At 43.4% G+C, this 12,338-nt stretch overlaps 1 protein-coding gene across 2 annotated transcripts in view; it reads left to right on the top strand.

The window, feature by feature from the left end:
- The window catches only part of LOC147703300 (uncharacterized), a 101,681-nt gene that overhangs the window by 31,070 nt on the left and 58,273 nt on the right, over nt 1-12,338 (top strand). For both annotated transcript variants that reach the window (XM_086931735.1, XM_086931734.1), the window contains exons 7-8: nt 8,148-8,189; nt 11,857-11,931. In XM_086931735.1, coding sequence (XP_086787861.1) covers nt 8,148-8,189; nt 11,857-11,931 — 117 coding nt within the window. The remainder of the gene's footprint in view (nt 1-8,147; nt 8,190-11,856; nt 11,932-12,338) is intronic.

The raw sequence follows: 12,338 nt of genomic DNA, 5'->3' as shown, positions 1-12,338 counted from the left end.
CAAGGACAAGGAATAAGACCCATTGCCGACCCTGAAGCAGATCTGAAGAAATGCCAGGAACTGGCCAATTTCTTCCACGATAAAATCAGACTTATTCTGGAAACTATCCCCCCCTCCAGCCCCGAGGAAAACATCGTTTGCCCACACACCTCCACCTACCTGTCCACATGGGGCCAGGTCACGGTGGATGAGGTATCAAATGTGCTCAACTCTATGAAGAGCGGCTCCCCTAGTGACCCTGCTCCTATCCGTAACCTTAAAGAGGTAGCCCCCACTATCATCCCTTCCCTGACCCACTTGATTAATACCTCTCTCCAACAAGGAGCTGTACCCCCAAGCTGGAAGAAGGCGGTGGTAAAAGCCCTGCTGAAGAAACCTACGCTGGACCCCGAGAATCTGGCTAACTACCGACCCATCTCCCTATTGCCGGGAGTAAGCAAGGTCGCAGAAAATTTGGTCAATAGGAGACTCTCTCAGTTCCTAGAGGCCAATAATAAATTAAAAAGCTCCCAGACAGGTTTTCGACCTGGACAGGGCACGGATATCGCCCTCCTGGCTGCTGTAGAGGAGGCAAGAGCACTATTGGATGGGGGAGGATCAGTGGCAGTGATCCTCCTCGACCTCAGTGCAGCGTTCGATACAGTTGACCACCAACTTCTTATCGAAAGACTGGCTAGGGTGGGAGTGAAAGGAACAGCCTTATCCTGGCTCTCATCTTTTCTGGCCCAACGCTCTTACCAGATCTGGGAAAAGAACGCCCGCTCCTCCGAAATGCCCCTCCAATGTGGTGTTCCTCAGGGCTCCTCCCTGAGCCCCACTTTATTTAATATCTATATGTCCACATTGGAGGAGGTTATCATCCCTTTCGGAGTGAGCGTCGTCAGCTACGCCGACGACACTCAACTAGTGGTGTTCCTGTCCCACCCCAAGCAACAGAAAGCTGATCTGCTCAACTGCCTTACCCAGGTCCATCACTGGATGAACAGATCAGCCCTAAAACTCAACGGGACAAAAACCGAGGTCCTTATACTGGGCCCGAAAGGAGCCTCACTTCCTCTGGACTGCTGGCCAGCCTGTCTGGGCCCGCCCCCTGACCCTAAGAAAGAGGTGAAAAGCCTGGGGGTGTGGATCGATTCCGATCTCTCCTTCACCTCACAAGCCAAGAAGGTGGCAGGGACCTGCTTCGGCCTCTTAAAATCTCTGAGGAAAGTCCTGCCCCTTCTCCCCCCTAAATCCCAAAAACTTTTAGTCCAAGGTCTCATAATATCGAGACTGGACTATAGCAATGTGATTTATCTGGGTGCTCCCGAAGCTACCCTTACTAAACTACAGATTATTCAGAATGCGGCCGCCCGGATCATCACCAACACCCCGGCCAGATCATCTGCCAAGCCCGCCCTTAAACTCCTCCATTGGCTCCCCATAAGGGAGAGAGTCAAATTTAAAGCCTTATGTCTCGTTCACAAAACACTGCAGAACCAAGGCCCTCCTGTTCTCAGGAAAATGGTCACTCCCTATAGGAACTCTAGGCCCCTCCGCTCCAATGCAGAAAACTTTACGAACATCCCTAGATTTAGAAAAACCCGAGCAGGAGGAAGACGTTTCTCGGTTCAAGCCTCCCGCCTTTGGAACGCACTCCCCCGTAACCTACGTCTTGAACCCCAATACCTGCGCTTCAGGAAACTGTTAAAAACTCATCTTTTTCCCTAATCCTGTACCCCCCTTCCCCTCTTGTTGCTTCAGTTTCCCCCTTCGTTCCTTGCCCTTCTTAGTCTCTGGCTCCGTTTGACCTGGTGAATTCAGGGTTCTTCAGCGCTGGGATACCTCCGGGTGACTATCGCGCTTTACAAAAATAAATAATAATAATAATAATAATAATAATAATAATAATAATAATAATAATAATAATAATAATAATAAGAGGGTGAGAGGTTAATACAGAGAGGTAGGTGGAATAGAGAGAAAGTACACTTTCCCAGGAGTCCCTTGGAAGATGGGGGTCCGGCAATGCCCACTTTGCTGATGCCCTAAATCATCTCTGACCATGGTCATCCAAGGGCAGGATCCACAGAGATATTTAGGTTTGATTCATTCTATGTGAATTTATCTGACATGTATATTCTTAAAATCTCGCGTAGATCAGGCCTCCTAGATCTATCCTGGACATGTCAGATAAATCTTTGTCTGTCCCTCAAGGAGAGGATGGTGAACATTAATTTTAATAATTTATTGTTTTTGCCTCTCAGGGATTCTATCCATATTGTAATAACACCCATATATTACAAAAAATCTCACAATAGGAAGATGAGGAAAATTCATACATCACCACAAAAAATGATGCCTATGACAAATCACAAAGGAGTTGACCGATAATCTTCTGATGGAGAGGAGGCCTTTCGTGGGGGACAGCATCTCGTGAAAAGGATCATCCCTCACTTCTTGTGCGCCTAATTCGACCATGCATAGTTCACACTCACATGCAACGATCCCTTAAACTTGAAATTGCTACATCAAGAATACAAAATAAAAATGTTTTCTCTCTGTCCTTACTTTTTAAACCCTTTGCATTTATTTACCATCACTATTCCCTCTGTGACATATTCCTTTACTCTTTTTAGCACTTTTTGGCGGAGAGTCCAGTTTCTGTCTTCACCTCACAAGTTTTCTCATCCACTCTTGGTATTCTACTTTTGAGCAGGAATATCCGTCCCCAAATCAAGAAACTTTGACATCTAATGAAGCAGTAGTAATCACAACCGCACAAATAGTTAACAGGATCAAGAAAGGGAGAAGAGATGGAGCCCCAGGTCCAAATGGAATACCTCCAATTTTTTTCAAACAGGAACCAAAATATTGGGCGTTTATTCTTAAACCAATGGTCGAAAAAAATCGGCAAACTCTGACAATCCCACAGTCATGGAGGGGGGCAATAATATCACCAATATACAAAATAGGCGATAGAAAAGACCCAAGACGCTATCGGTTAATAGCCCTACTAGATAACGAGGCTAAGTATTTCGCGGGCCTCCTACTTCAGGAATTGACATTGTGGGCAGAAGAAACCTCAGCAATCCCGTTTAACCAAATGGGCTTCATGAAAAATATGGGGACACAGTTGTCCAACCTATTTTACGCCGATGACCTGGTGTTAATTAGCCGGACTCAGATTGGCCTACAGCGGCTTCTCGACATCACCGCAGAATATTCCAATGCAAACAAACTCAGTATCAACTACAGCAAAACAAAAGTCATGCGCCTTAACCATCGCAAAAATAAACCATCATTCAGTTGGTACTTGGACTCAAATAAACTAGAAAACACAAACAAATATTGCTACTTGGGAGTGATCATTGACGACACAAGTGGAGGAGATAAAGAAGAGAGGCCTATTGATTGCAGTTTCTTTAAGGAACCTTAAAAAGAAGATCACTGGTCCAAACTTCACTCCACTCCTCCAAGTGATTCAAGCAAAACTGTCTCCGTCCATCACATATGGAAGTGAAGCTATGAGAGGCAGGGACCTAGGAACTCTGAATGGAGTAGTCACAAGAGCAATGCGGATAATGTTCGGTCTCCCGAAATACACCTCTCCGGCGCAGATCCGACTTGAATTTGGGTTGTTCAAGGAAGAGATTGCACGCAAGGGATCATATCTTAAGACCTGGTATAAAATAAGCAGAGGTGAAGCACACACTCTTAACGCACTCCTCTGGAAAGATCTACTAAACAAAAACGACAGTCCAGCAAGACTCTTTCTGGAGGATGCCATTAACCAACTGGGGGTAAGGCAGCTATGGGAACTGCAAGGGAACCTGGCAGGCTTTAAAAAAAAACGTAAATAAAATTGTTAAGAAAGAATCCCTCATTCAAGACAAAGCTTCATTAGCTAAGCGAGCACATGGCTGGCTGACGGTTCAAACTTATAACAAACTCACTCCACAGTCGTATATGTCGACCAGTTTTACCAAAACAACAAAAGATTGGGAGTACTACCGTCAGCGGACCACATGGCCCCATGGCTGCGCCCCTCAAATGCAGCAAAATGCCGCTTATGCGGTATGCACGAGGAAAACATCATACACCTCATTACCATCTGCAAGGAGCTGCAGTAAGTGCGCAAGAACTTATTGAGACCTCTATTTATAAAAAACGGAAACAGAACCTGTAGAGAAGCAACTTTGGCCTGCTTCAGAGGCGTGGATGTGCAAACCGCCTGCCGACTGGTTAAATATCTTGGAGCAGCAGAATCCAGGCTCAAAAGAAATGATGAAAGTCTGAATGTACACTGTTACTACACCCCTAAAGACGCCAGCTCCTAAATATCAGGTCGGCCTAGAGTCTTAAACTGACCCGGAACACTGAAGCACCTCCTCCAAGAGGTACAAACATTTAGGGAGAGTCCCAGCCTGTCCTCCAAAAGGAAAAAAGAGGATTGGAGCTGACATAACATACCGTCCTTCGAGAACAAGACCTATGACAGATTACCAAAAATCGCCTCGTAGAAACTTACGAGTATCTTGAGGTGAAGTGATACTTCACCAAATATATATATTTTTTTTAATTCCTTTTTTTAACTGTTTTTAACTATCTTCTTTTACAATCTGCTCTCTTTTATTGTCTATGGCTATTTGTAATGGTTTTTATTAACTGAACATTAAGCATTTACTTACTCTACTTTTGAGCATATTTCCCTGATGTAATTCCGATTCTTCACCTTGTCACTGAGCATATTACCTAATTGGCATTCAAGTGTAAAATATGTTTTCCTACTTTTACACTTTGTCAACGTTGCACATGTCCTTAATTTCTTTCGACGTTGTTCTTCGTGCTCTCTTTATTGGTCTCCAAAGTATAATCTCCATCCTTCCTTCTCTTTGAATTTCTAGTTGTCCTCATCAGTACTCATCATCCATAAATGTAGTTTTCCTCTGCATCTTGGAATGGGCATTTTGCCTCTATGTTTTCACCTTTTTCCTTGGTTGCACAAAGTTCTTGTTCTGAAGACAGACTTTCCAAAATAGATTGTGTTTCTAAACTTTCTATCTTCTGTAGTTTTAGGCCGCATTTACTACGGCCCGGTATTGCCGATGCCTCCTGGTTAACTGACCCCTCCTCCTCAACTCCAGCAACCCCTGACAAATTTGGTTTGGGGTCATAAATCCCTGACCGTATTTATTTACACATACAAACGAGACAAAAAACACATTTTACTTTATGGACAGTAACAAACATTTGTACAGTTGGTTTACAAGAATCAAAGCCTAGCCTAACAAAGACACTAATACATTTATTTCCTATCCATAACTACATTTCTGTTCCATTGCATCCTCAAAATTCATTTTTGGGTGAGATCATCACTGGCCCTAGTGTCCTTTCCTCTTAACATCCTGTGTCCAATCAAAGCTGCACCTTGATGTGTTCCTCCTTATGGGAAGAGCCCACACAAGGATCTCCCTTACCGGGATAATCCTGTGCAGGGGGCCCATCTGCCAACTGGGATACCTCTCTTGGACACCTCCTGCACCCATCATTTGCCTCTCCAAGGGACTGTGCTAGGTTGCGCCCAGTGTGCCTGCAGGAGTGGATGGCAGGTAAAGAGAGCAGGTCAAAGGGTACCCCCTACCACCTGTGCCCCTGTAAACTCCTTTGAACTCACTGCCAGCAGTCCTTGGAGGGTCCTGTGATGCTGTTGTTATTTTAGTGTAGAAGGAAAAGGATACCTTATATAGAGCATAAATGTCCAACCAATCAGGACCTCACAAGCCACAGGCCAGCATAGTTCACCTGCTATCTGGCCGCCCTCCAACCAAATTGCATTGGACATGTCCTAGCCATGCCACCAAGTTCTCAAGAATATTTTCTTACCTTCCTCAGTGCAGTGTACCCCATCCTTCGAGAACCAACCGCCCAGCCTTGATGCAGGCTGGGATATAGATAACCCCCCTGGCTGGCTTAACCAACTTACCCATTCTATTGTGCACATGGTTTGGACTGGGAATGATGGCTGGCCCCACTCGCACTGTCTCAGGAGACTGTTCCTCATGCCAACCAGGCTTGCAGATACCAACACAAAGCAAGTCGTCCCTTTCGGTTGGAGAAGTGCCTTTTTTTCTGTGCAGGTAGCAGCAGGTGTGTGGAATGTGTCTAGGAAAGCATAGGCTTGTGGGTCTTTCTGGCAAAGGTTGACTTAGCAGTGCTCCCACTTGCGGTTTCTTCCCGTTGACGCCGCCAATGAAAGGTCCTAATTGAATTTTCACCTTTCACAGAAACTGGATCAAATGTAAATAGTTAAAAAGGGTATATTTGGGACAATTCCCATATTTAAGGTGTGCCCTCTAATTGGATTCCTACGTGCATGAGACCTTGCTTGTTTTCTGGATGCAAACCACGCATCCAGAAAATATACTTCAATTTCCCCTGACGGACTAACTACATTAGTGCAAAATCAGCCTAGTGCATTGGAGTGCTTTACCTGAATTCCAGTTAGCCCTAGGCAGACAACGCCAAGTAATGAATGATACTGGTGCAACAATGCAAACAAAGGAACCCCAAAACCACCCAGTGCCCCCTCGCCTCCACAGCCTAGAAGTGCCCACCGGAGCCACCACTGAGTACAGGAATTCATAAATTGCACTTGGGTATGGTGGGAAATGGCTCTCAAGCCCCTGTGGCTCTATTAGGCATTTGATGGACCTTGGCTGCCAAGAAGATTCTGAAAAAAGATATTCAAGACCATTACCATAGTGCTGGCAGTAATCAGCATTGGCCCACAGGAGCCTAAAACAAAGAAACAGAAAAACAAAGAAACATGCAGGCAAAACTCTGGGTTCCAAGCACATAGGGTATAGAGGTGGCGTCTTGTCCATGGTGGCCAGTGGGAAAAAGAGACCCATTTGCCACCTCCCAGCACCTTTTATGGGCTAAGCTGACAAACTTGCTCCAACAGCCCAGGAAGCACTCAAATGCCTCTAGTACAGCGCCAACCGTCAGCCAATCCTGCACTGACCTTCCCCATGAAGGTCATGATGCACCACATCCCTGGTTCTACTCAGATCACCACCATATGTATGGCTCCCTGAGTTGGGCGAGCCTTTCTCAATTTCTACATGATGAGTAATTTAGTTTCATCTCCTTGGGTAGTTTTCAGTGAAGGTCTGACATCCTGTCTACTTGCATATCATTCCTGAGAGACTACCCACTTCCGGTGACTCATATCTAAATCATAGACTACCTAAATATGGTCATGGCCATATTGCAGGTGCGCCAGAAGCAAGTGTGGCAGACGCACCAAATTTAAGATTGTCTGTGTTGTTCACTGCCATTTTCGACATGCCATCATTTATATTGTTTTCAGAAGACAGATCTACAGAGATAGACTTCTCTTCTTCAGACACAATATAACTTATGTTCCTCACTCACTTCTAATTTTCTTTCAGTGTGCATGGGACAGTTCTGAACTTTTCTGCATGAGACTTCAAGGGAGTAAAGGGCAGACCCAGCAAAAACGATACTAGTAGGAACAGCACTGGGAGGACACACACTAAATTGAATTGCCCTTTTGAAGTCAACCAAAAAAGAGCTTCTGATTGACGAGCTGATGGTGATTGCAAAAATTAGGTAATTTGGCTCCCCCTGCACTCTGAAAGAGGCAGGAAAGAAAGGGATAATGTAGTAACTGTTAATCAATTTTAAAAGGGTGCCCTAGTTCCACCAAAATCTGTTTGAGGGCTCTTGGATTATTCTTATCTCATTGTCCTTGCATTCAGCCTCGTATACCTGACCTCCTCTTCTCTTTTGTAGTCCACCAAAAATGAACCTTACATCTAACCCCCTTCCTGCTGGATGTGAATAGGTGAATCTGGATATACGTAAATGTGTAGATTCTCAATATTGCAATGTATCCAATGACATAACATGCCTTTGCCATCCATCCTTCTGTTCGATTGGTTTATTCTAGTGATCAAATTAGAAAATGTAGTTCATGTAATCATGTGATTGTTGTGTTATGCATGCTTTATGTTCCTTCATATCGCCTATTACACTTTCTCAAATCTGTAAAACCATTCACTGGTCCAATTATTAGGCAAGTGCCAACTAATCACCATTGTCTGAACCTGAAGTTCAATATATGTTTTATTTTGTTACAGAATGACTACAACATCTACATGGAACTCGTGAAGATTGCTCAGGTAAGTTTGCTATTTTGTATGTTATTATTACTAATGTAGGAATCGTTGCACGGTTGTGGCATTTATTGAAATCCATCTCAGTGTAGGGATGATAGCTATCAAAGTAAGAGTTGAGTTATCTTTGCTTGGCATTAGTAATGCCCCTGCATGTGCACACACGAATATTCTCCTTAAAAAAATAATCAAAGTCTCTTGTATTTGGTTTCTTAAGAACCCTTTTATTAGGCTTTAGCATGAGCACAATGCATATTGTACATTGTACAGTATCATTTAATGATTCAGATAATCAATGTGTAATGTCCCATTAGGTCACTATATCAAATATAGTAGAGGAAACACATGAAGAGGACATTGGTCTATTCTTTAACCTAACCTTGACAAATGATATTGTTAACAGTTTGAACAGGCCCAGCACTAAAATTTCCAAAGACAAGAACTGTGTCTCCTATGTAGAGGGGTCTATGTCTGGCAATTGATATTTAGTTCTGTTCTCACCCACAGCAGCACCGCTTCAGCCACACCAAGAAGTGGGAATGAACCAAGATAGTGGGGCACTCCAGGCATGGCTTTGGGAGCAAAGAAAGAGTGTGGGAACAGAGTCACCACACACTGTCGGACACCCTTTCCCTGGTCCCCTCAAAGTGGACCTGTAGCTCACACACAAAAATATCCCAATCCTGCACTATTGGAACCCTTCATAAGCCCCTCAGCTCCTCCCTGCACAGCGCAGTGGACTCAGCTTTTCTCCATTTTAACATTGACACATTCCAGTAGGACATGTTTGGAAGGCAGGCACCTTTCCAGTTCATGGCAATTGCGTGTTAAGTTTTTATTAGGACTAAGTCTATGAATCAGACTGTTGGACCCCTCTGTCTCCTATGTCAGAAAATCCCCAGTAATTCCACCTCCATGGTGCTGAGATCCACTCTACCCGCAACCTCTGCCAAGGCATCTAAGACCGCCCCTTATAATAACTGTGCCCCTGGACAGTTCCAGAACATATGTGCCATATCTGGAATTCCAGAATCACATCTGGGGCACACAGACTTGCTTTCTTATTTGCGGTGCAGTCTCTCGGAGGTAAGATAGGCCCAGTGTAAAATGTTGAGCTGGATGTATTGGAACTTTGCATTGCTGGAAATTTTACGGGGGAAGATGAGAGCCCTATCTCATTCTTTAGGAGTGCTCTCATGGCCAATGTCTCGTTCCCAGTGTAATTTTGCAGGCTGCATCAAGTCCCAAGAACTAGAGGCCATTGTGTGTGTGAACATTGTGATCCCTCACATAGACTGCATGAACCAATGGTTGTGTCTCAGGTTCTTGTAATATGCCAAAGCCGCTGCAATTCAGCCAGTATTGTGCAGTGCACTAGGTAATGACCTGGGGGGTTCTCATGATGTTCGTGTAGGTGCTCAAAGGGTGCAAGAGCTCCCTAGTGAAACAGGGTGCCCAGAGTGAATGCCCCTCCTGCCTCTCAAAGTTCCACCCTCTCACTTCATAGCAGATCCCTGAAAAGGTCCTATAGATTTAACTCTGATCTCCAGCATGTATGGTACATGTGTCAGAGTGAAGCTCAATAGGGTATTGGAATGCAGGGGGAGTTTACCATTCAGCAACAGAAGTTCATGTATTATTTGAGCAGCTTGGCCCAGTATAGATGAGCCAGCTCAGCCAGATGTCATCCGCCCGCCATCTTGATGGCCACGGTGCCACAAGATAATAAAGCCCGAAGTTAGGAGCCCCCAGTCATCCCACCGCAAAAGGAAGCTGGAGCTACCTCTTTTCAACCCGTCTCCACCCTTTGTTTCAGATAAGGCAGCCCAACATCCCATGCAGTGTGTGGAATGTGGAGAGTGGTTCAGTGACCGGCAGGTTCTGGAAGTAATACAGGAGATGGGGAGCATCACCATCTTAGAGAGGGAAGCTCACCTGCACTGTGAGGGGTAGCGTTCTCCAGAAGGATATCTGTGGCCTCAAGGTGGTAATTGCCCTCGTAAGATTGCCATCATGTTGTTCACGGGCTTCATGGTAGATATGAACCCTCAGGTAGCGGAACTTGGATGGTTCTCAGTGCACCTGGTGGGGTCCTGCCATGGGGGCTGTGGAGGGCATTACGGTCTCAATGGAACAAGACAAGTCGTGTCCAAGTTCACTAAATTGTTCAAGCACTGAGTTGATGCTCCCAAGTCCCTGTCGGATGTCATGTATGTAAAGAAGGACATCATCCATGTATTGGGAGACCGCATGTGGTTCAGTGCCTCAATCAAAGGCTATTGTAAGTAAAATCCTCTGTATCAAACTGACATTTTTGGGAATGTTTAGATCTGATGACAGCATTTCCAAAAATGCCTGAATCAAGCACTCACAGTAAAGTGAGAGAAGATTGAATAATTTGAGCGTTCATTTCAACATAATGTAAATAAAACTGCTGGGGATATCCAGGTGATATATTCTCCATAACATGTGTTAACGGTATCTCAAAAAATCAAACATCAGAACGCTTGAAACATATATCAGATTTGGTACTGAGGTTTAAGCATATCACAAACAAATACAACCTCAAGACAGAAAGGTGATGCATTTCGGTTGATATTTCCTGTCCTATCAAAGTGGTAAATAGTGAGCAATATGTGTTTTATCATTTTCAGTATTTCTAAATGACTGATGTGTTGTCCTGTTATTAGACAAAGGCAAGTGTGTTCTTTTCAATGTATTTACTTTTCTGAAATGGCAGCATTTCAATGGTGATTTTATTGATTATTCATTATGGAGTTGCTTCTTGTTTAACACCTTCCCTAAGGACTGAGTGTCATTCATTAATTGCTCTTTGGCGCTCATAACTCCAGTTTGCGGCCATATCAACATGTTGATATGCAACCTTTTTTCTTTATAAAGTAAAGACATGCACACACATAGGCTTTCTTAAAGATGCAATGACAATGCTGGTCTCTTTTTAACATTCTTTACTATGCAATATTTCATTATTTATACTTTTTAACTTCATCAGGTAAATTGTCAATTTCATCTTCTGGCTCCTTTTCACAACACACTTGTTTGAGAGTAAAGCTTAATTCTAGTAACTTAGTGTAATCAGGAAAATGGCTCTTCTCTCCATATGACATATTCTTTCTATTACAGCGGGGGGTGACACAAAGACAGCCAATCGTTACCAACCATTTCCCCTAACAATAGGCCAGACCTGTAGGATTTGCCATTGCTTATTTTCTATTCTCTCTGATCAGTGATTCAGTTCTAACAAAACTAGGTGGCACCACTTTCGACTTTTTTTAATACATACATCTGACTTTTCATTTGTATATTTTTTTAATTTGCCTACTTGAATAACTTTTAATGTGTTATGACTGCTATTTCTCTTCTAAAGAGAAATATTTGGAACATGAGCTTGGTGATGTACAACTTGTAATGTTCTCTCTCTGTGTAATCAGTTTGTTCCTAATTTTGAAAGCCCCACCTAGGTCTTGCATCCTCTCAAGCGGGGATGTAATAAGAAAACAGATGTTGAGCCATGTTTCATCAAAGCAGCATAGGTTCATTGAAATGTGTTGTGATGTTTTTAAAAAGTGTTTGAGGCTATATATTCAACTGATGTTAAAATAATGTAATAAATTAACAATCAATAATGTCTCTTTCTCTAAAATGTTCTTAGTCTGGAGATTATCGAAACATTGAAAAAGTGGAACGTACTTGCGATGGTTTGTTTGCTGCTCTGGGAGCAGGACTGGTAAGTTCACTTTCTTACAAAAAACATGGCGCTTGAAAATTTCCTGATTAAGTCTAAATATAGAACTTGTTTTTGCTTTACATTTCCAAACTCTTCAATACACGTCATGCATGATAACCTTTTAGTGTGATATCTGAACTTTACAACATGATGTAGATCGTAGAGTTTCTCTACCACCTGTCAGCCGCACACCTGCCAACATTGAGTGTATATTCCTCACCATAAAACTTAGGTTGCTTGCCACCCAACACTCAGCAAGCTACTTCACATAGCTTGGCCAGAATAGTCATAAGTATATAAATCTCGAGGATAAAATATTAAATCCAAATTATCCTAAGGTGAGTATATATTTTCTGTACCTAACTCCATTCATATGATCCTTTGTGATTTATACATCTTCCTGGGGG

This window comes from Lissotriton vulgaris, chromosome 7 (genome assembly GCF_964263255.1).
Source record: "Lissotriton vulgaris chromosome 7, aLisVul1.2, whole genome shotgun sequence".
NCBI lineage: Eukaryota > Metazoa > Chordata > Amphibia > Caudata > Salamandridae > Lissotriton > Lissotriton vulgaris.
Note: the sequence above shows the minus strand (reverse complement) of the source record. Positions and strands in the feature narration are given on the sequence as shown.